Source organism: Rhamphochromis sp. 'chilingali' (genome assembly GCF_963969265.1).
Source record: "Rhamphochromis sp. 'chilingali' genome assembly, chromosome: 19".
NCBI classification, from domain to species: Eukaryota; Metazoa; Chordata; class Actinopteri; order Cichliformes; family Cichlidae; genus Rhamphochromis; species Rhamphochromis sp. 'chilingali'.
Window position 1 is genome coordinate 1,472,501 of NC_137946.1, and position 26,976 is coordinate 1,499,476.

Below are 26,976 nucleotides of genomic sequence, written 5' to 3' on the forward strand. Positions count from 1 at the left end.
GTGGGTTAAGATGCCTTCATCATCTGATGCGTTTAGCGTGGACAGAACAAGTCACCACGGAGGAAAGATTCCACGCCGGCTAGCCAGTCAGATGGTGGAGCGTGTCTGGCAAGAGTGCAATATCAACCGAGCCCAGAACAAGTACGTGTGACATTGTGCAGAGTGCTTAAACATGAAAACTGCCACTAGGCATGCCGTAATGGATGCATCACCTATCGGTTACATTGGCTTTGCTCTCAATCAGACTTGTTTGTCTTCACCGTATGATTATGGGAAAATATTTGACAGTAAATTCAATTTAATTTTATTTACACAGCACCAAAGGCACTTTATAATGTAAGGTAGACGCTACAATAATACATACAGAGAAAAACCCAACAATCATATGACCCCCTATAAGCAGCACTTGGCGACAGTGGGAAGGAAAAACTCCCTTTTAACAGGAAGAAACCTCCAGCAGAACCAGGCTCAGGGAGGGGCGGGGTCATCTGCTGTGATTGGTTGGGGTGAGAGAAGGAAGACAGGATAAAGACATGCTGTGGAAGAGAGACAGAGATTAATAACAAGTGTGATTCAGTGCAGAGAGGTCTGTTAACACAGTGAGTGAAGAAGAAACACCCAGTGCATCATGGGAATCCCTCAGCAGCCTACACCTATTGCAGCATAACTAAGGATTCAGGGTCACCTGATCCAACTATATGCTTTAGCAAAATCAATCTAGACCCGTGCATTAACTGGTACAAACATGGTCACTGATCATTCCTGGTTAAAAACATATTATTTCAATATATGTGATGAACAGGAAGAAACCTCTGGCAGGATAAGAGGAGCAGTTACCTCTGTACAGAAATACTGAGTGTGTATTACAGCGAGTTGTGTTTATATACGTATATAAAATGTAGATAAAACTGAAGATCTGATTATTGCTTATTTGATATTAATTAGAAATATCATAAATAACCACATTACTTGCACAGACATAGATGAATTATTCTGCTACATTTCTGTCTGCTTTTTATTATTGATTAAACTCTGAGTTCTGAAGAAAACCGGACAGATATAAATGTCGGTAGTCAAGTAATAGCTTAAAGTTTTAGGCCTTGGGTTGTTTTTATTATTCTACAGCAGTGACTCTGACACGTTGGGTGCACCTTGGGATCTGTTGCCTCTTGACCAAGCACAAAACGTTGCCTATCGTTAGCTGTCAGCCAAACCATTACCGCTCCAAGGAGGGTGATAAAATCAGCCGTGGCTCAAAGCTTTTACCAATCGCTGCTGTATGTGAAAGAAAAATGGCATCAAAAGTGGATGGGGCTGTTCACATAAATGCTGCTTGAAAGAATTGGGGAAATTGAAAAGTCTCAATAGAATTTCGTTTCGACTTTTTATTTATTTATTTGAACTCCCTAGGCGAAAGTTTCCAGCTGCAACCAACGGTACCTGCGAGGAGGAGCCAAGTGAGAAAGTGGGAACCTGGGATTTTGTGGAGTCTTCACAGAGGTCGTACTGCAGCTGTTCGAGGTCAGTCGATGTGCAGTTCACACAGGTATTGCTCATATGTGTGCGCTCAAAGACATTTCAAAGAGGTTACATGGAGTCCACAGGGCTTTGAACACCGGCGCAGAGGGCCGTACTCAGCAAAATATCTGCAAGTTACATCTGCGTCTGGACTTTGACAAGCATATTATTCTTCACATTTTTCAATTTATCACTATTTTGTGTAAGCGACAGCCGTGGCAGGGCTGAAACCTCTGCTGGCTTGTGTGTTTCTGTAAGTCGGACGTTTTTATTCCCACACTGACTGGAGTGATTTCAGGCGGAAAGAATAGTTTGACCTCTGATATAGCTGTTGAGGGTGGTAAATGGAATGTGTGTTGTTAATGTGAACAAATAAGCTCAGATCATGTGTTTGCCCTGGTGTTTTATCAGTCTGAATCAGCCCAGCTGTCCTTATAAAGTCCTCACTGAACAACCTCCTCTGTATTTATTTAGGATAAAATAACACACCCATCATATGCATTAATATCATTTTGCATGCAGTAGTCTAACACCTTGTAAATGCTATTCTTTGTTTGCTTATGCCTGCAGACGGTTAATATTTGTCCTCTCTGGTTAATATATAGACATTCTTGTCTATCACATTTTATTTAATGACAGTTTTTAGATCATCGTAAACAGCATGCTGCTATGTCTGCGTCCCATGATCATCATCTTCTCTGCCTCCTGATAAACTGCAGATACAGGCAGCTGTTTAATCCGCTGAAACGCAAGCCTGACCACTCCAGTCTGCACATCTAACCAGTATACTCTATGCCTGGATGCTTGACTGGTTTTGTCAGAAGTCCAAACCAACTGAAAGAAAGTCCTGCTTTGTGGTTGATAATGAAGCGCTATCTAAAGTGGATCTGTGTGCGTGTTTGGGGAATCCTCTGCACCGGGCTCGTGCACCTTGGACTGCAGATGAGCAGAGTGAATTGGGCCAGTCAGCTGGAGCATGTTAATTTGTTGGAAAGCACCCAACTCTTTGGCAGCACATAAATGGGAAGCTGTGCGTTGCCAGTTTTACTGTCCATTAGCTTTGTTTTGTAGATGGAAGCCATACGTGTCTGTTTATGTTGACAGCTGAATGCGAGGTCACACACAAAGCCTGCTTATTAAAGAGGGACACTGATGTGTAAGTGTTGCTTGCAGCGTGAGTGCTGAGCCGTCAAAACGGAGGGTAAAAGATGACCTCAGACTATTTTTCTTTGAAACGTGTCTGATGGGATGTAGGAGCCAGGTGATACCAAGGTGAGGTACGGGAGAGGGGCTTTGGTGAGGTGGGTGTTCTAGCAGGTCATGGCCCTGGTGAATCCTTCATATATTTTGTGTCTTTTCTTCTGACAGCACTCTGTGAATGTGCTTCATTAATTTCTGTTTGGCTGTCTGAGGAAAATACAATATTGATGTTTTAGAAGATGATTTTTTTTCATGCCATCAGTTTGACTGTGAATAATTAAAAAATGTATGACTATGCATTAGCCTTTGTGGTTTAGCTGTTACAGCTTTACTCTGGAGCTGATCCGTGAAGTGTTCTCTGCTAATTGTGTTGGGATAAATTTGGGGGGCGGTGCTGCCTTGTTGCTCGTGAGCATAATTGGGCTAATTGATGTTTTATAAGAGCAACGGATGCGATGGCTTAAAAGGAAGTTTCACACGAGCTGCACAACTTCTCGTAAAAGACTCTCTGTATGTGCGAGTGTTTTGCTCCTTGTCATCAGTACGTCACGGTCTCACTGCATTTCCCTGTTTTTGCTCTCCTGCAGATACAAATTAGTTAAGCAGCGAACAGCCAATAACACGGGCCAGCCTCAGTCAGCTGGCCAGCCATCCCAACCTCCGACCAAGCACAAAACTGGAGGAGAGAAGCCAGAGAAGGGTGACAAGCAGCAGAAAAGACCCCAGACACCCTTCCATCATCGCAGCCTGGCCAGCGACGAAGCCTCCATAGACACAGAAGCAACAGCTGGACAAAGGTTGGCCCTGAGGAGTCAGGATGGAGCAAGATTTCCTAGTATTCGCTCTGCAGATGTATCTGCCATCCAAAAAGCCCCCCAGCTCCACAGTGGGGGCGTTAGCACTGGGCCATCAGAACAGGCCAACTCCCCTCAGCCCCCACCACTTAGTCCCCACCCCTGTGAACGCAGTGAGGAGTCAGGGGAGGGCATGAAGAACCCTTCGACCCCCAATAGCCAACACTTTTACCAGCCGCAGCCGGAAGCTTGCCTGGTCGGGGTGAAGGGCAGCAGCGAGGAGCAAGGAGGGCCAGAGGCTCTGAATCAGCACTTCCAATCCCATCAACCCAACCCCCACCCCGGAACCTCAGCCTACTCCGAGCCTCCTGAGCCTACCGTGTATGTGGGTGCAGCGATCAACCTGGAGGACGACAGCTCCCACGCACCATGGAGGTTATTCAACTTACCCCGAAGGAAAGAAGCCGAGCTGCCCACGCCGCTGCTGCCTGGAGACAAGTTGAGAGAGGAGGCAGCCGCATCACAAGACAACCTGGTGTCGGTCACAGAGTGAGTGGCAATTACACTTCAGTCCCCGTTCAGTGGCCTCTGTTTGGGAAAGCCAGCTATCCCAGCTTTCCTACTTTGTATACGGTGCCAGTGAGCCGCTTTGAAGCACTTTCAACAGCCCAGAAAAAAATAGTTTAAAAAAATAATAACACATCTGCCTCCTCTTTCCTCACCCTTGCTGCCCCTCCTATTCCTCCTGTTCAGTGTAACACTTAGCTACACACAGCTTTGTGACCTTTTGACTTCATACATCACCAATATGCAGGGCTAGCACTACTCAGTGATTCCTTCACACAAGCACAAGAGAGCAATGAGGGAGAGAGTAATGATGGAGTTGGATAAAGATAAAACACTGCTATTGTAATAGAGGTGGAGCTGATAAAAGTACTATCTGCTGGTTATCAGTTTAGCAGGTTCTAGAGAGCATTTGACTGAGCTGCAGCTGCTAGTGAGGTATCACAGATAGTGGCAGCATGAAGGGTCCAGGGTGAAGACCAGGGTGGCCAGAGAGGGAATTATCAGGGAAGTTATGCAGTCCTGAGTGGGGCCGGCCACTTGGATGGCCTATCCTAGCTGTAATCCCCCCAGCTACAGCTCTGAATATTGGCTAAGCTGTGACCCAGGTCACTGCACACCATCACCTTGCATCAAAGCTGGACAGGCGTGATAGGAGGACAGAAAAACACAGTTGTTGCTGGCAGGGAAGGCCAAGGATAACGCCTTCTTCTCCGTGTCGTCCCGGGCTGTTACATATGATGAACACGTAGGCCAGAGTCCGAGCTACAGAAGAGTTTTTGATGAGTGATGCAACAGGTGATAGTTCTGTGTGTCAGAGCCACCGTGTTCTCATAAAGCCAGCAGAAATGTAATTGTCTGACAGCAAACAGGAGGCTTCTTCTGCATGACGGCTGTCGGAACCAGTTGCAGTCACTGCCATTTCTGTAACTCCAGTAAAAAACACTGGTACATGATGTCACACCAAAACAGAGCAGATGGGGCAGTGTTCTTCTCTCACCCTGTTCACACACAATCGCAATCATCAGTTAGACTGCTACTTTATGAAGATCTTTACATTAAACACTAGGAGTCACTGCGTTTTTTATCCCCTATCCAGGGTGATGTCTACGTCTAAATGGCCACTCAAGGTTTCCGAAGAACGCGTGCAGATGTATCGAGCCAGGAGGAACCAGCATCTTGCTGCTGCTGTAACAGATGGAGATCACGAGCCTGAGGTTGACCCCTACGCCTTTGAGGAAGGAGATGTCAAGTTCACATTCTCCAACAAGAAGGATAAGTCAGGCGGGGAGCGGGAGCCAGGAAAGAAACACAAGGTAAGGCCAGCCAAGTGGAGGAGCGAGGAATGCTCCTCAGCTGTTAGCAGGATATTCATACGGCTTTACTGCGCGCTGTAATGGATGCATTATGCCGACCTTGCTGTAAAAATGGCCCCTTTTGCTTATTGTTCTTCTGACAAGAACATCAGACAGTAAGCTGTAAGCTCTGCCTGCTCTCTATTACATTTTCTCCTATATGTCCATTACTTTATTTAGATGCATTCAGAATAGATTTTGCAACATTTTCAGAACTGAAAAAGTGTCACTTTCTGTGAATGCAAAATTACCTTTTGCACAAGTCACCCACAAGGTACGCTGCAAACCAGCTCCCAGCTCTGCCATGTGCCATTTATTGGATGGTCTTCATTCTCTGATTTAGATCAAATTGCTTATTTGTGTAACAGTAATCTTTACAGTTATAATTGTAACTGTTGCAATCTAGATCTAAAATAGAACCTCTAACTGTGACCAGCACGGTATCCACAACATCCTGTTATTATCATTTACTCACTTTCTTGTCTCCATATTTGTGTCTTGAGCTCTGTTTGCACAGGACAGGGACACTGACAGCACGTTGTACTAATAGTTTGTAAGGTGAAAATGCAGAGGGGAATGATCATGTCCTGAACATCGTTATGATTTTGGTGTTTTTCTTTTTTTGTCGTGGTTGTCTTCACTACATTTCCCATCAGTCTCTTTTCCTTTGTGAGATTTATGGCTGCTGTGCTGGTGAAAAAATGAAAGTTTACACTTACAAAGTCAGGTGGGCACAGACTGGAGATCTATTCACAGATAAAGCGTAAATGATTATGGGAGATGAGATGGGTAGTAGGGCTGCACAATTTAGCATAAAATGAGAATCACGATTTTTTGGCTTAGAATTGAGATCACGATTCTCTCACGATTCTCTTTTCCAGTATAAATATTTATTGCATTTATTAACTGCACATCAACTTCGTAACAGTTGAGACTGAACATAAAAACAATAAATAAACATAAAAACAACAAATGTCTCACGTTTTGTTGTTGTACTGCTTGAAATTCCGTCTCCACCGTTGCTCGACGCTGCGTGTACAGAGCAGGTAGTGCAACAATAGAAAAGTAGTTGCGGGACGGCACTGTGTAGCGTTTGTCTGGGGTGTTGATCATTTTCCTAAATCCCTCGTTTTGCACAGTGTTGATGGAGCCATATCTTTGGTCAGGTGATAAGTGATAGCCTCCGTAATGTCTTTGTGCCTGCGGGAGTTCAACGGGTAAAGGGAAGCGCTGTATAAGGTTCCCGTTATTGATGTTTGGGTGGTTGACCGGGACGGATTTTCTCCTGTCACTTTCTCGTCATCCCTGACGTGCTCTCCGTTGTTTTTCCTGCTAATTTTAGCATCACACGGCACAGCTTCTGTATCACGTGGTATAAGGCTCCGCCCTTGTCATTTGTTGAGCAGGAAGAGTGAGCGCTTGTTTTCATGCAGAGTACGTCCCGGATCAAAATGCGGTACAGTCGTCGTCGTCTTTTTTTTTTTTTTTTTAATCGTTGTCATTTAGAAATGAGATCGTACATAAGTATGAATCGAGATCGCGATTTTCTAACGATTAATCGTGCAGCCCTAATGGGTAGCGTGCACTCTTTTCACAGGCCCAGCTTATTTAGCACAATATTATGTCTGCAGCTTGTAGTTGTTTAGCGCCAAATTTCAGACTTTGCTTATCTCCGTGAAAGTGTCGCAAAACACACAAATGTTGCTGGTAGTTTGTAAATCCCATGAAGTCTCCCAGTCGCACTGATCCCATGTAAAAAGGACTTGTTCCAAAAAAGAAAATTCCTTGTTGGTTTTAATATAAATTCATTTTATTCTAAACAACTTGTAACTGCAGCTTTAATATAAATGAGGAGTAAAAACTGCATGAAGTGACATTAAATATAAATAGTCGAGGCATGTTTGAGGATTAAATGTGCTTAGCTGCTTTCCTCTGATCATCGTAATGATTATAAACCTGAGTCAGCAGATATTCCTGTCAAAGGCAGATTATCACGTGAGACTTTTATCGTGATTTATCTGTGGATTTGTCACCTTGAAGTCCAGCTAGTTTTAATGCTGGTTTACCTGCTTAGAAAACAGCTGTGCGAGGCGGTTTGGCTGCTTTTAGTTGCTCTTGTAGCCGCAGTCCATCGGCTATATTACAGAAAGCTGCAGTAACAGTTTGAAGAAGGCGTGTTGGTGCGAAGCCTTTTTGAGCATCACCGCTTTATTCCAAGCCGTCTTTCACTTAGTTGCCTGGGGTGAAAAAGGGACAAGAGGGCTGATTTTAAGATCCGGGAGCAGGCGAGTTAGAAAATAGGCCATCCGCATCCTCAGCAACGCTGCACTAAAAATAACAGGGCAACCACTTTCTGCATGCATCCGCTTTCACTGCCAAAGTCTAAATGAGCAGGAAACCATTCCTGAATCACTATTGTTGTTTGCGCCCAAAGGAACACCAAATAGTTAGCCTCTCCAATTTCCTTTGAGTTGTTGTGTTTTTCCTATTTGATCTGCCCTCTTCCTCCTTCCCCTCCTCGCTGTGTTCTCCTGCTCTGCTTCCGCCTCTGCGGCTTTTAGCTTCGGTTCCAGAGAAGGGCCACCTGTTGGCTGGTACGATTTTGAAAGGGAGATTCGATGTTTGTGTCCCCGTCCCCAGCGGGACGTCACAGTGCCACAAACCCGACTCATTGAAGCGTTGAGCCTTAAAAAGCGCACTCAACTATTTTCCTTCTCTTCTGTCTGGTTACGACCCCGCTGCACGCCCCCGATGTGTGCAGAAATGTGAGGGTGAAGGCAGCTCTCGGTGGAGTGAAGTCTCTTAAGAGCACTGCGTGCAGTGGAGCTCTCCCTCTGTCTGTCTGCTTTACTTTGTGTGTGCACATCCACCACATGCTCTGCGTGTGAGCGTGCACTGGTTATTTCTTAAACTAATAATTTTGTTGTCTTTCGGTTTGTTTTTGTTGTTGTTTTTTCCCCTTGAGTCATTCATCGTTGTAGCTGCAATGAATTTCACCTCCTACCTCAAATCAAATCAAATCAAATCACTTTTATTGTCACATCACATGTGCAGGTACACTGGTGCAGTACATGTGAGTGAAATTCTTGTGTGCGAGCTTCACAAGCAACAGAGTTGTGCAAAATACAATAATGTAAACAAGCAAAATACAAGAATGGCTACATCTGAAACTAATAAATATATGTACAATATATAATAGTATATGCATTTCTGGATGTGTATACTAAATATTTTTCTACAAGAGTGTGTGTGTGTGTGTGTGTGTGTGTGTGTGTGTGTGTGTGTGTGTGTGTGTGTGTGTGTGTGTACATATTTTACAAATTAAATAGAGTAAACAATAAATAAAATATATAAAAATATAAAGAGTTGAGACATGTGCAAAACAGTGGCATTACTGTACAGTATGGAGTGCCACATATTTAATCTAAACCTTCAGAATCTGCCTGTGAAGGTTAACTTTACTGTGTCAAATTAAATCTTAATGTGAGATTAAGTCATTATTTTAATAACGCTTATTTGTCGAGTCAGACATATTTACTGCTCATCAGACTATTAAATCACTTACTGGCGACTCGTCTTGTGAGACGGAGAAGAAAGCTGGGCTGCTTTCGAGTCTTTTGCCAGATGCTAACACACCTTCCCACCCAAGGCTACGCTATTGATAAGGGGTTAAGGTGTCTTTGCCGCCTATAGATTGCAGCCTTGGTGGGGATGTTGTGCGCTGCCCTGGATTGGGCCTCTAAGGGAGACAGATTAAAGCCTGCGTTACTCAGAGAAAACCCTGGAGCGTAATGAAATCAATGGCCGGGACATAACATTGCTGTTCCCCTCTCAAACTGCTCAGCACACAGTGTACACACAACACGCCACAAGAGCACGCTGGCACAGAAGGCCAGGCCTCCCAGATATCGATGTCTGTGTAGGAGCCTAACAGGCCATTCCTTGGATCGTGATTTCACTCTGGGCTGCACTGGAAATCTTATTTGCCTCAGCAGACACGAGAATCTACCGCTCCCCGTTTGTCTGCCTCTCTCACTGTACTTTTGTTATTGATAGGTTGAATTATTTTGCACATTGATTGGATAAGGTAGCATGTGGCTTTTGAAATGGTTCTCTTTGTGTTTTTGTAGTTCATCAACTTTATTTGTACATTTTCTGAATCACAGTTTTGGGCTTAAAAGATTTGACACGCCTATAACCATGCAGTTGTGTGAGAATTTCATTGATATCGGTGCAATTTAATTTGAGAATATTGTTTAATGAAGCTATGAAACAGCGTGTCAGTAACAGTTCAGTGTTTGTGTTGTTCTAAGCAGCCAATCTCTTTTCTCTCTCACAGGGTGAGGATGGAGGGACCGGCCCAGCAGATGGTAAGCAGCCTGTTTCCAGCATCACCCCAACACACTCAGTTGTACTGTTGCTCTCAGAAGACCGACATAGTAACTCCAGCGTTTTTCATTTTAGTATTCAGATGGATTTTGGCGAGCCACCACAGTGACTGAAACCTGTTAGCTACATTTCCAATATGTCAATAGAAATTAATTTACCAAATAAGTAACATTCATTCTCAATTACTTTTAATTTAAATCTCATATAACAGATTTGTCATGCTGAAAGCATTTCACTAATTGAATTTTTGGAGAATTCTAACGAAACGATCACAGCTCAGAGCAACGTTGCTGCCTTCAGTGGATTCTCAAACAGCCGCCGTCTACTTGTGGAAAGAGAGAAGTATTTACAGCAGTGTTTGTGTGCGCAGACCCTCAGCGTGCAGCGCCTCACAACCGCGTGACTTCCACCAGCCTGATCCACGAGACGGACCTGGTGGTGTCCATCAACGACCTGGACAACCTCTTCAACTCAGATGAGGATGAGCTGGCGGTCAGTAGAGATCTTGAGTGTGGTTTTGTGTGTGTTTCACTTTTGTGCCAGAGCAGTGGTACCTCTGGTATTTACAAGCCATTTGTGTGTGACTAATACCAGGAATGAATTAATAGCTATATTTACTGACTCAAAAATACCGACTTAATCAGGTGTTTTATTCTTTTTCGTCCCTCTCCCTCCTACAGCCAGGTTCCAGGCGACCGGTGAATGGAACGGACGGGATATTTGGCAACAAGGAAAACAAATCATCCATCTTGGATCCTGTACCCTGTATGTATCGCTCAGTCTCCCACCACTGTCTCTCTTGTGCCATGCCTCCCTAGGCTCCAAACACAGATGTAGAATCAGATTGGTCGCACCTGTGAGGCCCCTGAAAATTAAGAATTACATACTGAGGTTTTGCCAGAAGCCACCTGAGACATAAACACAGTATTCCCCACGCTTAGTATTCAGCTGAGGTTAAAGGTTTCATATCCTTTAATCCACTAAATGAAGTTCATGTTTTACAGCTCAAACACAGTTGTTGCTCAGACTGGATTTGGCCACCTAGTGGTGAAAAGTGTGACTGTTCGCTACCAGACAGCTTAGAAACCTGCTGCTGCTGGAAGTTATTGGTTTGTTAGTCTGAGGTCAGCTGCAGCTGAGATTTTCTAAGCAACAAAAACAAAATATGTTTCTGTTGCTTAGTGTTGGTTGGAGCACTGGGACACTAGAGCCTTTTAAAGATGCTGTATATTTCACTGTGAGGAAAATTGGTCTCAGATCAACCGTTGTCTTTAGTTTTATGTACAGCCCAGGGCCGTGGCCTTTACTTTAAATTGTGTGTGGTCTCCCAGATGCATCTCACAATAGCAAAAGTAGTTAGTTGTTGGATATTCCCTCAGCATACTGTGGCCATCTATTTATTTAACCAGGATTCTGCTGCAGACTTATCTTTATGTAAATGCAAGACATGTAAAAAGGAGCTGCTGGTTTCACTATCATCTACCTTTGCAACAGCTGAGTTTCAACAGCCCAGCTGAATTCTGAAAATAGTCTTGCATTGAATACCTAATGCAAATGCAAACTTTTCCTCACATGAGGGTGATAGTCCTCTTAGAGGAATGTAAGGAATTAGACATTCATTGGTTTGGTAGTCACATAGCTATAGCTGCCTGTAGCACCACCATGGCTGTCATATTTGATTACAGAAACATAAAACATGCATCAGCAGGCAGAACGCTTAGTAACACTTAAAGCTAAAATTGAAACATTTTTTGTGAAGCTATTTCCGTAGTTACTATCTTACTAAATGGTTTGTGAAGTGCGGTTTAAACATAGGATACAGACCTATAATTACTTGTATCCCCAGTGTAAGCTGTGTGATAACAGCAGTAGTCTTGCAATAGACGTTTGCCTTAAACCTCCTGCATTTGTTCCTCTTCAGACACGTTATAGCCTCAGTCTGACCTTCATCGTTACCCTCTGGTTCTTCTATTCTAGGTTCAGATCATCTAATCCAGATGTTTCCCACGCCTCCCTCCCTGGAGCAGCACATCATGGGATACTCACCTATGAACATGTGCAGCAAGGAGTACTGCACCATGGAGCCCGGCACGGGCATGACAACAGTGGAAGGCCCTTCAACTCTAGGAGGGCACTTCAAGATTGAGGTGGAGGAGAGCTTCTGTAGCCCTAAGCCATCTGAGATCAAGGTGGGTGTGAGACTTACAGCTGACTGACTCTGTAGGGAGGATTTACTGCCAGAAACTGTAGATGTCAAAGCTGGTGATTATTGGTGGATTTGGTTTTTAAAACAGATTCGGAATCAAGGGCCCATACCACAATGCAATCTGCTGGATACCAAGAGCAAGAACAGCAATCTTTTGTTGTGATGCACAGAATTTAGAATTTCTTGTCTGTCGTGCTTCAGAGGTCTCTTCTTGTAGGGTGATCTAAACGTGCAAAAACATCTACTAGAAAATAAGGAAAAATGATCTTTTTTAACAAAAATGTAACTGGCCCAGTATCAAAGTAATCTAGTGATGCAAATATTGCAAACGGGATCTGGCCAGCACCAGTATGTCCTGCCTGTGCATGCATCTGATTTCATTTTCTGCAGCACGTCCAAACAGAACATGCAAACTGTCAATACAATAACTGTGTATCAGGTAATATCTGAATGTGAAAAGAAGCTGCCACAGGATTTGTTTGGGATGCTTGTGATTCATCTTTTGGGTGTTTGTTTGTGGCTACCCCGCCCCCAAAGGACCAGACACAGTGATGCCTTATTTTCTGTCCATTTTGCAGGACTATTCTTTTGTGTACAAGCCAGAGCTGTGTCAGCTATTTGTAGGCTGCTCCATGTTTGCCCCGCTGAAGACATTGCCCAGTCAGTGTCTCCCACCTATCAAAGTACCAGAGGACTGCATCTACCGACCCAGCTGGACCATGGGCAGGGACATGCTCAACCCCGTGCCTGTGATGACCTACCTTAACAAGGACAGGTATGCTGCTCTGTTTCTGTGATATTATTTGGATGTTTACCTTCAGGTGTGACTCTGTAGGTCTTTTTTTCTCTCTGTCTTTTGACAGTCAGTTGAACTAATTCAGATATGTCAGCCTGTTTGAAAGAATTGTTCTGATTCAGGGCTCTAGTTGAGTGTGGTGTGCGAGGAAGTGTGTACCCTGCTCTCTGTCTGTCCACACAGCCTCTGGTCTATCCCTGGACACCACCTTAGCAGTCAGCTCAATTTCCCATGCATGGCTGCCTCAGGCGGAGCAGGGATCCGAGTGTAAAATGCCTTCTTGGTTGAAGGCGAGGATTATAACCGCAGTGGTGAGATGGGCCCCCACAGCGGCTCCATGCCACCTAGCTGCTCATAGCAGCGTGCCGGCTATAGTAGATCTGTCCGTGCTGCTGTTGGCTACACACATGCAGCTCTGCTATTTTCCACACAAACATGGAAACTTATTTCTGACCGTTTGGTTTTTCTGCCTTTCTTCGGTCGACCCTCACATTAGCTTTGTGTTTGCTGATTGCTATCTAGGCTCTGTTGCTCCTCTTGTACAATGATGCACTTCTTATTTCAGTATTAACCAGTGTTACTTTACTTTGTGTGTTTGACTAATACATGCATATTGATAAAGTGCATAACAAACCATGTAATTTTCTATAAATAATAAAAACCCTTTAAAGCAAATGACTGAACTGGACCAAACGCTAGTTGTTAAAGATACGAGACGCGTTGCTTTTTACTTACAGGAAGTGCTCTTTCTCAGCTGGAAAGGTTGACTGATTTTTTTTTTAAATTGTTTTTTCCACAAGAAGTCATTTTTTTAAAAGCAGAACTAATTGCATCTGCGGGGTTATACTGTCGCCTGATGATGCAGATCATTTAAGAACATTTCTCTCTCGAGTACACTGGAGCATGACTGCAGATGTAGAGCATAACAAGCAAAGAAGGTGGTCAGTGTTTTTGGTTTAAATATTTGAATAACTGTAACATTAGTAAGGTTTTGGTTTAAGTTATTGGAACGCTAAGTTGAGCCTGAGTGGGTAGACAGAGGTGTCTATAAGCACTTTGTATATTGTTGCTATGGTGCTGCCTTGCCATCTGCATCCCATGGCGACTGTGTCCCGGCTGGAGAGTGTTGTGCTGGGACTTCCTTCTAATGGGTCTGCGCCAGGAGCTGTTCCCCCGACATGCAGCTAGGGACACGATGTGCTCACCCACCCCCACCCTTCTCTGGCTCTCTCACACACTCGGTCTCCCTCTGCTTCCTCACAGTTGCTTGCAAACCCAAAAATGTCCTCACCTCAGAGGGACGCTTGCTGAAATGTTTATTGAATGTCTTCTCCCTCTGCTGCCTTTTTTTGTTTCGCAGTCTCTCCCTCCTGCATTCGTGTTCCCTCATGTGTAAACATGTGTCTGAACCCACTCTGCGTTCCTTATTGTACTGCCTTATTACTCAAATTGTCTTCGCAAATTCAGCAAGACAGGTGGATGGCAGTATGCTGTTATCTCAAGCGGTGTACTGAATGTTACTGATCTGGCACCCAAGAAGAACCATGTTTTGCATACAACTGTGTGGTGTCTCCCATATCTTTGCACCGCAGTTAGACCCTCTGTCCAGGGGACTCGTGTACGTGAGACGGATCTAATTTGTGTTCTTTAATTTCTCTGCGTTTCTCAGTAACATCCCCAGTGTGGGCAGCACCATGGACCAAGAGTACACCCCTCAAACCCAGACGCCTTTCATGATCAACAGCGCTCCACCAAGTAACAGTGGTGGCACCGGCATCCTGCCCTCACCCGCCACCCCCCGCTTCTCCGCCCCTACCCCACGTACGCCTCGCACCCCCCGCACGCCACGTGGCCCCTCCAGCGTCCAGGGTTCAATCAAGTATGAGAATTCTGACCTCTGCTCCCCAGCGGCGTCAACCCCCTCCACCTGCCGACCGCTGAATTCGGTGGAGCCGGCCACGGTACCCTCCATCCCCGAGGCCCACAGCCTCTACGTCACCCTCATCCTCTCCGAGACGGTCATGAACCTCTTCAAGGACTGCAACTTTGACAGCTGCTGCATCTGCGAGTGCAACATGAACATCAAAGGAGCGGATGCGGGCGTGTACCTGAGCGACCCGGTCAGCGAGGCCCAGAAACTTTGCAACTGTGGCTTCAGCGCCGTGGTCAACAGGCGCTATGGGAACGGCTCGGGCCTCTTCCTGGAGGACGAGCTGGACATCATCGGCCGCGGCACGGACATCAGCAGAGAGGCAGAGAAGCGCTTCGAGGAGCTGCGGCTTTCCTCGCTGGAGAGAAATGGAGCCGGGAGAAGCGACCATATCTCGGACGAGCTGATTCTGCTCCTGCAGGATCAGTGCACAAACCCCTTTTCACCCATTTCAGTTCTGGAGCATGACGCAGTGACTCGGGGGCCAGGCGGGGCTCCTATACCCCCATGTGTACGGGTAGAGGAGAGGGACTACCGCAGCGACTGCTACATGGCCATGGAGCACGGCAGGCAGTTCATGGACAACATGTCAGGTGGCAAGGTGGACGAGGCGCTGGTCAAGAGCACCTGTCTGCACAACTGGGCCAAACAAAATGGTGAGGACGTAACGCCTTCAAGAACCTGCTTTTTTAATAGTTTTTGTTTTGAGAAACAAAATAATTGTTCTTTAAACACCATGTTTAAAGTCCATGGTTTGTTTCCCCCCCGTAATGTTGGTGTTGTGATGAATCTCTGTCTCCTGTGTTCACCTGTCCTCCAGCAGTGGACGTGAGTGCGCTGTGCTCTCAGGATGTGCTGCGGGTGCTGATGTCCCTGCAGCCCGTACTCCAGGATGCAATCCAGAAGAAAAGGACGGTGCGGTCATGGGGCGTTCAGGGTCCCCTCACCTGGCAGCAGTTCCACAAGATGGCTGGACGGGGCTCTTACGGTAAATCCCGTGTTAAACTCTGAGACCTCGCTGCTATTCACGCGACGCTATTAGCGATTGACTGTTTTCGTTTCCTGATACAGAAGATGAAGAGGTGTCAGACTGAGTAAAATCCCTGAATCTTGCTTGTCTGAGTGCAAAAGTGCTAACTGAAAAGAATTGCCGGTCAGATCCTTAGTTTGTAGCATAAGGATGATTAAGAAACGTTGTGGATGACGTTTGAATCTCGAGGGAGCAAAGCTCTGGAGACTGTCACATCAGTAGTGGGTGAAGCCCCTCTGCTGTGGTTCTGCTGGGAGGAGCTGTCACGTTGCTGGGTGACCTCACAGTGAAAGTTTGAATGTGACAGCTTACCAGTTAACTATTTTCACTCTTTGGTTTATTTCTTGTTGCTTTCGGCTTCTTTCCACCCACGCTTGGTTTTACCTTCACTCTTCTCCTGTTTCCCATCACCTCCACAGGCACAGACGAGTCCCCGGAGCCTCTACCCATCCCCACCTTCTTAGTGGGTTATGAGTATGACTTTGTGGTACTGTCTCCATTTGGTCTGCCCTACTGGGAGAAGCTGTTGCTGGATCCCTTCGGCTCCCAGCGGGACATCGGCTATCTGGTTGTTTGTCCTGACAACGAGGCTCTGCTCAGTGGTGCCAAGACCTTCTTCAGAGACCTCACCGCTGTTTATGAGGTAAGGATTAAATGTCCATACGATGCCCCTTTAGTTTGTCACCACACAACAACTACTCTCAGCACTTTCTTTAGCTAAATCAAACTAATGAAAGTAAATCTATGTATCATACTCTGTTTTTCACACGCCGCCATTATCCATTTTCCTCCAGTCATGTCGTCTGGGACAGCACCGGCCCATTTCCAAAGGCTACGCTGATGGCATCGTCCTTGTTGGTGGCAACGGAGCCAAGACCCCCGTGGATCAGCCAGTCAGTGATTGGTTCCTCAAGGCTGCCAGCAGCAACAGTGACACCTTCGCTAAGCTCAAACTCTATGCACAAGTGTGCCGCCACAACCTCGGTACGTTACGCTGACATTTCCTACCACGTGCTTGATTCTGTGTGGCTGCTGGTTGTTCTGGTGGATAATATGGTTCATTCAGCTCTTTGGTGCTGAATTTCCACCTTTTAACACCTCTTGATGTAGTTATTAATATATTGCTATGTGATAAAAAGGCTGGCTGGAGAACCTTGACTGCTTGAAAGCGAGCAGAGCTTCCAAAGAAGCGTGATCAGAGTAGGAGGATGTTGAAAAGTAGTAAATGGAGTATCTTTTTTTATTTTCAGTCTGCTTTATCTTATTGATAAAAGTCCAACGATGTGCGCTCTTCTTTCCTGTGTTGTTTCTCGATGCAGCTCCATACCTCGCATCACAGGCATTAGACAGCTCTCTCCTTACGCAGCCCAGCCCCACACCTTCATCCAACCAGTCATCATCCACACAACTATCTAACTCCACCTCCAGCACAGCCAGCCAGCAGGCTTCAGTGAACGCCGCTGGCTCCACTGTTCCCAGCAGCAGCGGGCCCTCCAACAGCTCTGCGCCCTCCAACAACCTCGTGACATCGTCAGGCCAGACCGGCAGCACGATACCTGCCAAGCCCGGCTCCTTTCCCCCCTTTGGGAGCATGGGTGGCCAGGGCCAGGGAGGCGGCCCCCAGAGTGGACAGCTGGGACAGCAGGCTGGTACCCAGAATACCGGTGCCTCGGGGGACAACTCCAGCAGCCAAGCCCAGGGGCCCACAGAGCCCCCCGAGAGGTATTGTCAGAACACAAAAGCCCTCATACATCCAACAGAAAAGTATTAATACTAAACACTTTCATGCAAAAAAATAAAGTTTAGCATTTATGATCTAAAGCGAATAAGTTGGCTGAGCGTAAAATGAGTCCTTGTATTTTCTGTAGCACTTTGGAGCGAGAGAAGGTGGGAGTGCCCACGGATGGGGAGTCCCACGCTGTCACGTACCCACCTGCCATCGTTGTTTACATTGTGGACCCCTTTAGCTACGAGGAGGCGGACAGGGGCGCGGGGCCAGTGCCCGCACAATCCAGCGTGTGGACGCTGGGTCTGCTACGCTGCTACCTTGAGATGCTTCAGTCGCTGCCTCCACACATCCGCAATTCTGTTTCTGTACAAGTAAGTAGATTTCAAAGGAGAGGTCCTGCATGTTGTTTTGATTTCATTCTCATCGTGCGAACTGCAGTGTTGTTCCACAACCATAACATGTGTGCTACTTCCCACTTTTCATGTTGCATGTAAAGAAGCATTGGTAAAGAGTTTAGAGTTTGGTTACCTGTCATTTTAAAAACTTTGTGTCCCTTTCGTTCTCTTCTGTTAAACCTCAGATTATCCCATGCCAGTACCTGCTTCAGCCAGTGCGAGGTGAAGACCGTCATATCTACGCCCAGCACCTCAAATCGCTCGCATTCTCAGTGTTCACTCAGTGCAGACGGCCACTGCCCGCCTCCACCAACGTCAAATCACTGACCGGCTTCGGCCCGGGCTTGGCCATAGACACTGCACTGAAGAGCCCGGAGGTAAATGCAGCAAAAGCCAGGTTGTAGGCGTTGTCAAACTCACAGTGCTCTCTTTTGGTCCTGTGAGTTAGTGTTATTGTCCGGGTATCCTCCTTTCTCTGATCGATCGAGAGCAAAGAGAGGGTGGCACTCCGACCCCAGCAGCAGTGTTTCAGGCCAAACATGAACCTGACCTGATGTGGTCCAGCCTCGAGCCCCAGCTGTGTTGAGTGTGCAACCAGAAAGAAATAGTTTTCAGACTTAACCATCCCCAGAGGGGTTTTTTTTTTTTTTTTTTTGAAACTGGAACCGGACCAAAGGAACTTGTAACCCTCTGCTCCTCCAGAGTTTTCTTTCCATTATGTGCTTGGCTAGCTCCCTGAGACCTTCATAATGGGATCTTGACTCCCAGTTTAGACAAAGGGGTGCTTTAGATCAGGACCTAATTCAGCTGACTTCCTTCCTCACAGCAATGCTACCTTTTCCTTTTATACACTGGAAAGCCTTGAAGTACCTTGGAGAAACAACTGGGATATGGGTGGGACAATGGGACAGACACATTAGCATATTTGTCCATAAATAATATGGGAAGTCAGCCAAGACAGAAGAGATCTAGTATTTATCCTTTGGTGCAGAAGAGGTGAAACATAAATCCTGAATCTTTTTTTCCATCTGCAGAGGCCAGAGTGTCTGCGTCTGTACACGCCGCCGTTCATCCTCGCACCTGTGAAGGACAAGCAGACAGAGCTGGGGGAGACGTTTGGAGAGGCCTCGCAGAAGTACAACGTGCTATTTGTAGGTTACTGTTTGTCCCACGACCAACGGTGGCTTCTGGCTACCTGCACTGACCTGTATGGGGAACTGCTGGAGACCTGCATCATCAACATAGATGTACCCCACAGGTAGGACTGCATCAGCGTTACAAACCTGCCATCTTCACAGTTTGGACCGTGGCATGTTTTTATGAAACAAAACCTGGCTGTTTAATATTACTCTACACAAGTGTTTAACCTCGATGTCACTCAGGGTGTCTGCTTCATATCTAATCTGCACGACGCTTAGCACTCAAATTTAGACAACAGGCAAGAGGTTCAGCTTAGAGCTGGGCGATATATCGAGTTTTTAAAACATATCGATATATTTTTATACGAGATATAAGATGTGACAATATCCTTTATATCGATATAGTCTATGTTACGTTATAATTATAGTTGTGGAGCCGCAAGTTTGCCTCTCTTTCGTCCACTTTTGTCTCTACGCAACGTTACTCCGCCTCGCCTTCACTGAAGACAACTCCCCCTCCTCCCCCATTGCTTCACGTGCAGGCAGCGACAAGACGGACACGGCAAATCTCCGTTAACGAGTTACTGCGCATCGACCCGTGCGTGGGGCTGGACGGCGTCAACGTGTTAACGAGCTAACAGCGCTAACCCTAAAATCCTTGCATTTTCTCAAAAGTTGACAGCGCGCCTTATGTATGAATTCTGGTTGTGCTTGATGGCCGTGAACCGATTTTATGTGGTACACGGCGCTCAGCAATCTGTCAAAAATGTTTGAGTACGACTTTGGTAAGCTACGGAGCTGCACCGCTTGATAGTTTGTCGGCGCATTACGGCTACCGAGGAGCCTTCGCGGAGTGATACGTACTGTGCTTCAACGTAATATTACCCTACTGTGTATAAGGACCATAAATGGCACCTGTTCAGAGACGTGGTTACGAAGAGGATTTCAAACTCAATGCTGTCAGTCACAGAGTAGAAGTTGGGAACAGAGCAGCTGTGAAATCTGTCTTTGTTACTATGCTCAGCGTCTTTTAGTTTACATTTTGACTGCACAATTGTGAGCTTTTTGTTATGCACAAAAACAACATTGTTTTCTTTTATTTATGGAGCATTATTATTTAATAAATGCTCATAATTTATTTTTGAGTAAATTTTATGTACATCTGCTCTATGTTAATAAAAGTGCCTGTGTGACATCTGGGACACAGCTTTGACTAAGAACTCTCTTTTTGTTCTTACTTTATGGCTTTAAAAAAAAATCGAGATATATATCTTATATCGCCGTCCAGCTAAAAAATATCGAGATATGAATTTTGGGTCATATCGCCCAGCCCTAGTTCAGCTTATCCTGCATTGAACCCCTGCTGAGTGGCTAACACGAGGTTTTGACGTGTTTGTGCTGTGTGTGTTCTGCAGGGCACGGAGGAAAAAGGGGTCAGTTCGGCGTCTTGGCTTACAGAAACTGTGGGATTGGTGTTTGGGACTCGTGCAGATGACATCCCTTCCCTGGAGGGTGGTGATTGGCCGACTAGGCAGGATCGGGCACGGAGAGTTGAAAGGTAAGGAGGACAGTCGTGCTGATTCATTCATTCATTTATTTATTTATTTTTAAAGTTTGCCGAGGCCAAAAACCAGATTGTCGAGCACTGAAGTGTTTTCGTACCAGTGTACGATTCACTCAGTCTCCCCTTTGTCTCGCCTCTGTGTCCCAGACTGGAGCATTCTGTTGAACAGGAGAAACCTGCAGTCACTGAGTCGACGTCTGAAGGACATGTGCCGAATGTGTGGCATCTCTGCCTCGGACACCCCCAGCATCCTCAGCGTGTGCTTGGTTGCCATGGAGCCACAGGGATCCTTTATCATCATGCCAGGTACAACGTGTGCGCTTGACAAAGATTCTAAATAAACGTACTGATTTAATGTACACGTCGTATCTGAGTGACAGTACTTCACCCAGAGAGGCAACGTGTGTGTGTGTGTGTGTGTGTGTGTGTGTGTGTGTGTGTGTGTGGGGCATGATGGATGGTAGGAGCGTATCACAATGCCCCCCCCTTCCCTTCCCGTCCAGGGCGGATTGATGGCAGGGAAGATCGTGTACCTTTCGCTCATAAAGCACTACCTCTCAGATACTCATTGATCTCAATGCAGTGTGATGGAGAGCCAGATCAATGGGTTTATTTTGGGAAACGAGTAGGGGGGGATTGTCAGTGCATCATGCTGGGATTCTGTTGAGCTATGCCAAGCTGAGGACATCTCCTTTCTAAAAACCCCTTCAAGCTGAAAGAGATTAGCGAGGCTGTGTTAGCCTCAGATGACTATGACTAAGGGGGTTGGCACTAAATGTAACAGCTGTTCTGACATTCAGAATCTACTTTCCTCCGTGGTGTGTATATATGTGAGGACGCTTTAAAATACGCTTTGAAAACCTAATACTGTGATTTTTAGCTGCAAAAATTAACACATATGAATATTTAATCAGTTAATTCTTTCAATTTTGAATGCCGTAGCTGTGTTAATCAGTTAAAGCTCTAACTCGGCTTTTCTGTTAACATAGTCACGATGGTGCGGTGAAATTAAATCACTTTTAACGATTGGGATGGGATGAATTTGCTCAGCGAGCACCAGTTTAATCACTTTACTTGTACTAGACAAAAGGATTGTGAATGGATTCTTGTTCATATTGTGTGTCTTCACTGACCCTTTCTCTCTCCTCTGTGCGTCCTCTCAGACTCGGTGTCGACGGGCTCGGTGTTTGGCCGCAGCACCACCTTAAACATGCAGACATCGCAGCTTAGCACGCCGCAGGACACTTCCTGCACCCACATCCTGGTCTTCCCCACCTCTGCCATCGTCCAGGTCGCCAGCTGCAATTACACCAACATCGACACCAACATCGACATTCTCAATCCCACCACTGGTCAGTCGTTCTCCTTTATCTGTCTTTCACTCAGCAGCTGTTTCTTGTTTGTTTGTCTCACAGCAACCCCCCCGTTCAGTGCAGTTTGTTTCCAAATCCTCCCTGTTTACTTTTCTAGTCTGTTAAGAATGAATAGTAGTCATGGTTGCATACATGCTTTCTGCATCTATGGCACCCTCAGGGGTCTTCAGCTCATTTCTTTTGCGAAAAATACATTTGTTGGCAGAAAAAGAAGCTATATTTACAGTCACAATTTGCATTACAGTAAGTGGCACACTCACCCTCCAATCGCAGATCCTATTGAGCTGTTCTCTTCTCCACAGATGGCTCTGATGCTATCGGGATCTTGGCCCTGCTTGACCAGGAGAACGATTTAGTGGATCCAGACATCATCAACATCTCACCTACCACCTCCCCGGTGCACTCCCCTGGCTCTCATTACCACCACGGAGGTGATGGCAGCAAGGTACAACATGTACATAACGCACACACACGCTGTGCAACATGACGCTTAGAAAGCAAAAAGTTTATCTCGAGTTTCCACCTCGTTGCAGGGTCAGAGTACCGATCGTATGGAGTCCCACGAAGAAGTTCCTAACCTCCTGCAGCAGCCTCTGGCACTCGGCTACTTCGTCTCCACGGCCAAAGCCGGCCCACTACCTGACTGGTTCTGGTCAGCCTGTCCGCAGGCTCAGAACCAGTGCCCACTCTTTCTCAAGGTACTACTTAAGGATACTCCTGCATCTTTACTGGGGCTGTTCAATATGATGATATACATCTGATGACGATATGAAAACATTGTTTCATGTCACGCTATCGTTTGTTTCGTGGTGTCGCAAAATAAACTATTTATGGCAATATTGTATTTTTATTTATTTTATTTTGAAGCAGCCATATTAATTTTTTTAAGTTCTCTCTTTCTCTTATATTTAAAATAACCACACTACGGACGGACAAGTCACTGTTTTTATGTGTTGTCATTAGCAACAACGACGGTAAACCCAGCGTCTGCTTGTTTATTTTCCACATAAACCTTTCACAATAAAGCTCAAGATGCTGTTGAGATTTTTCAAAATAAACTAAAATGATGACAAACAGAAGGACCAGTCAAAACAAATCCAGCACCTTATTCCTAAAGGAGGGGCTGCCTCTGTAGCACGGACATGGGTTGGTTATGAAAAGTCTGACACGAACCAGAAAACTGTAATTATGCAGGAAGCCGGCCCCCACCTCAGACTCCACACGACAAACGTCTTCTACCACCTACGCAGCGATCACGTGAAAGAGTGTGGAGAGAGTTTACAGACGAGAAGCAAAAAAGAGCCGTCAGGTGCTCCAAATAAGCCTCAGACTCAAATGTTAGAGCGCGCTTTTCCCTGCAGCACGCCACCTAATAAATACAAAGAATACAGCGACCTTACAACTTATGTCTAAAATTTATCGTTTCATGCATCTGTCAAAACACTCGACTCCAGGTGCACGACACTCAGCTGGAAACTCTTCACGCAAGTAGAGCTGCCCGAGATTCACAGAATTTTCAGAAAGTGTAACATTTTTGTGATTTGTATTGTTGTCGGGCTGATAGATGTCTTATATCGGGATATGAGATGTTGGTCATATCGCACAGCCCTACTAGTGAATTTAAGGAGCCGTCCTGAACATTATCACCCAAAGCCCAACACCAGTGTCCTGTGTGGGTTGCAACCCTGACCTTTTTTCTTACCTGTCGGGTGTTCTACTAAAATGCACTGACACTTTTTTACGACAGAGCTCTGCGTGGCCGTTATAAACAGTGCTGGTTGTTAATCCCGGGCTCAGCTGATAGCTCTGACCGCTCTGGCATAGACTTGGTTCACCACCCCAATAAACCACAGCTATGTCGGAAATGCAGTAAATTTGTAAGGCTGGTGAAGAATGTTGCTGCTTGAGCAAGTGTGATTGAAGCCTTGTGCGTAATTGCACACAATCAAAGTGTGTTGTACTTAGAATAAGGTCGTTTTGTTTTGTTTGCCTTTTTATCCATTGCTTCTGGAATTGGCTGCAGACTCACTGCTGCTACCCTTCTGCTGTGAAAAGAGCTGTCATTATTTAAATGACATGTAATGAAAGGTTGATAACTTCATTATAATGCCTCTGACGCCACCTCTTCCCCCCGTGCTTCCTCTCAGGCCTCTTTGCACCTCCATGTGGCTTCAGTGCAATCAGATGAACTGCTGCACAGCAAACACTCCCACCCCCTCGACTCCAATCAGACCTCAGATGTACTCAGGTAAACAACACCAGCACACACTCTGCATCAGGTCGAGTGCACAAATTACTATTACCACCCTGCTGACTGTTTCCAGGGTGAGTTTTCTATTTGTAGCCGATTTCAGACTGACGCTGGTTTGTGCACAATGCTGGTAAAAGTTGCCGCATGTTTTAATGTTCATCGATTGAACGTTGAAGCGTAACCGTTTTGTATGCCTGTGTTCCTCGGCAGATTTGTGCTGGAGCAGTACAACGCCCTCTCCTGGCTGACATGTGACCCGGCTACGCAAGACCGACGATCGTGTCTACCAATTCACTTTGTGGTGCTCAACCAGATGTACAACTTCATCATGAACATGTTGTAAACATCAGGCTGTTACAGGAAGAAGGCGGCGGGGGGTCATAATGAGTGAAAACCAGTGTACGGAGCTGGATCCTGCACCAAGATGGGATCAGATGGTTTTCCAAGCCTAGCCAGTCCTTCTCCACCACGCCGCCCCCCCCCCCCCCCCCCCCCCCCCTCCCCCGTGAGACTGGATATTCTGTCCCTGTGATTTAAAGACATGCACGTAGAGACAAGGGAATAAAAAAGAGGGGAAACTAGAAGCTGAATTGCATTCAATGAACGTGAAAGAATGACAGATTGGTTGTCATGATATGTAGCATGGCAGCACAGTCACTGGCCAGTCTGTATCGATGAGACAAGTTTATCTGTAAAATTATTGGAAGAAAAGGGACATATTTGATCAAGGAAAAAACCCAAGAATGGATCTTTGGTTTTAAGACATGAAATTCCTTTTTATTCCTTTGGATGTAATTGTATCCAAACAAAATGCCTGCATTCATCTTATTTATTGTAAGTTTTTAAATGTATAATTTGTCTTATTTCTTAACCTCTTTTATATATAAAAAATGGAGAAGGTTTATATCACCTTCCTGCTTTAAAGCAATTGGTCTAAGATATATGTAATCGTCTTAATAAAAACACCAGAGGAAAAAATCCCATAAAAATGAAAGTCCCAGTAGGTTGCTTTTAGAGTATTATTTTTTGTAATGGAGACAGAATATTTGTATTGTCACAATGTACAGAAGAATTAGAGTGGAGAACTATGTTTCATGCCTTTGAGCGTGAAGACCTTACAGCAAAGCTGTAGCTACAGAGGACTTGTACAGCAATGAACTTCACTGTGTTCAAATAAAGAGGTACATTGTTGTATATAGTATTTTATACCACACATTTAGACACAAAAACCAAACGGCAATATATATAAAATAATTCTATATGAATGCCATGCCAGCAGTCGGTGGTGTGGCTTCTGTTTTAGGAATAAAGTGCGTCAACTTATTTTCCTGTGCTTGTGTTTATTGCCTGGGGGAGGGGGCTGTGATGTGCAATTGGACAAGGACACCAATAGTGCAGCGGAGTGACAACTATTGGCATCTCTTGGAAGTAGCTGACCTCAGGTTTAATCTTATTTCTTTTTTTAATCCGTTTATTTTTCTTCGAGAAGAAAATGAAAGCAAGACCGTGAGAAGAGACATGCAGTGTCCTTTTCAGCACATCCCTTTATTGTAGCGCGCCTCTCCGTACTCCCATTGGCTGAGGTCTGCCTCCTGGCACCACTTCTGATTGGTTATGGACACATTTAGACCAGTCCCATTTCAGTGTGAAAGTAAATGTGTGGTGTAAATGAACCTGTTATGGATGGCTGCCCGTTGGACATGCAAAGACAAACATGTTCTGTCTGGATGTTTCCTCCATCTACTGATGTTGCTCTTTATCTTTCATATTAGCCAGCGTCTGTTGGCTTGGAAAATTTGACCATTAAAATGTATTTGGTCTTATTTTGAGTGTAGATAAATACATTCAATATTTAATAAACCTATGAAAGTTTATTTTGCCATGTTTTCTTTTTTGGAAAATCATGGTTGTTTGCAGTAACCATCTGCGTCTAATATACAATATCTCTGCAAGCTTGTTACCACACTATTCACATGTGGGAAAAGGCATTGGAATAACCACGCAGAGCCATTTGAGTGGGATATCTTGCTTGTAAATGGCTGAGTTGCCCCTGGGTGGCATGTAGTAGCAGCTGGCAGTTCATTCTTTTGATAATTTTCTGCATTTCTTCTCGCTGTCAGCGACAGGGGGATAAACGGGTCCTGCTCTCCGTTTTCCTTCCTCACCAACTGCTGTCTGTATATTCTTCAAAATGTGGAATTTATACTGACACCAGAAACTGTTTGGGTAAGTACAAATCAAGATTAAATGGAGTTAGAAATGGGCAGGAATCTAAAAGCCCTAATATCTCATCATAAGCGGTATTTGCAAAACATTAGTGTAATCAAAATACTACATATTATTGTTTTTTAACATTTCCACCAGTCTGGCATAAGCTAGAATAAACAGTTTCCATTGTTGTCTGTCCGTTATAACATAGTCAAACTATAAAAAATCAAAGCGTGTGTAATCTAGCTGTAACTATGAAACAATCCCCATCATATACACGCGCCTATGATCAGAGAGCTCGCAGCACGCGCAGGCTGGAGTAGTCTTTGTTCGGTCATTGCTGCTTCACGGCACCGACGACATTAGTGCTTTTGCTTTCACAGTACCCACGGTGTTCCCTGTGGGTAACGATGAGATTTAGGGTATCTATAATGGAGTGAAAGTGCCAAACAACGGCAAAGACGTTTCCATAAACGTGCCGGTGTTGTGCCAAAAAGTGATTTCCAATGTTTCCGTGTATTTTTATGTGTAATAT

The 26,976-nt window shown here is 45.3% G+C and overlaps 1 protein-coding gene across 1 annotated transcript in view; it reads left to right on the plus strand.

Moving 5' to 3' along the window:
- The window catches only part of med13a (mediator complex subunit 13a), a 71,538-nt gene extending 45,982 nt beyond the window's left edge, over positions 1–25,556 (plus strand). Inside the window, exons 7-30 of the mRNA XM_080866413.1 lie at positions 1–141; positions 1,411–1,521; positions 3,306–4,061; positions 5,176–5,392; positions 9,771–9,801; positions 10,191–10,312; positions 10,501–10,585; positions 11,798–12,009; positions 12,605–12,801; positions 14,492–15,408; positions 15,573–15,740; positions 16,202–16,425; positions 16,577–16,766; positions 17,102–17,504; positions 17,651–17,882; positions 18,092–18,283; positions 18,941–19,164; positions 20,461–20,603; positions 20,757–20,915; positions 21,773–21,961; positions 22,285–22,427; positions 22,516–22,680; positions 24,130–24,230; positions 24,444–25,556. The exon at positions 1–141 is cut by the window's left edge and continues 22 nt beyond it. Coding sequence (XP_080722539.1) covers positions 1–141; positions 1,411–1,521; positions 3,306–4,061; positions 5,176–5,392; positions 9,771–9,801; positions 10,191–10,312; positions 10,501–10,585; positions 11,798–12,009; positions 12,605–12,801; positions 14,492–15,408; positions 15,573–15,740; positions 16,202–16,425; positions 16,577–16,766; positions 17,102–17,504; positions 17,651–17,882; positions 18,092–18,283; positions 18,941–19,164; positions 20,461–20,603; positions 20,757–20,915; positions 21,773–21,961; positions 22,285–22,427; positions 22,516–22,680; positions 24,130–24,230; positions 24,444–24,576 — 5,455 coding nt within the window. The 3' untranslated portion in view covers positions 24,577–25,556. The remainder of the gene's footprint in view (positions 142–1,410; positions 1,522–3,305; positions 4,062–5,175; positions 5,393–9,770; positions 9,802–10,190; positions 10,313–10,500; positions 10,586–11,797; positions 12,010–12,604; positions 12,802–14,491; positions 15,409–15,572; positions 15,741–16,201; positions 16,426–16,576; positions 16,767–17,101; positions 17,505–17,650; positions 17,883–18,091; positions 18,284–18,940; positions 19,165–20,460; positions 20,604–20,756; positions 20,916–21,772; positions 21,962–22,284; positions 22,428–22,515; positions 22,681–24,129; positions 24,231–24,443) is intronic.
- The last annotated feature ends 1,420 nt before the right edge of the window (positions 25,557–26,976 follow it).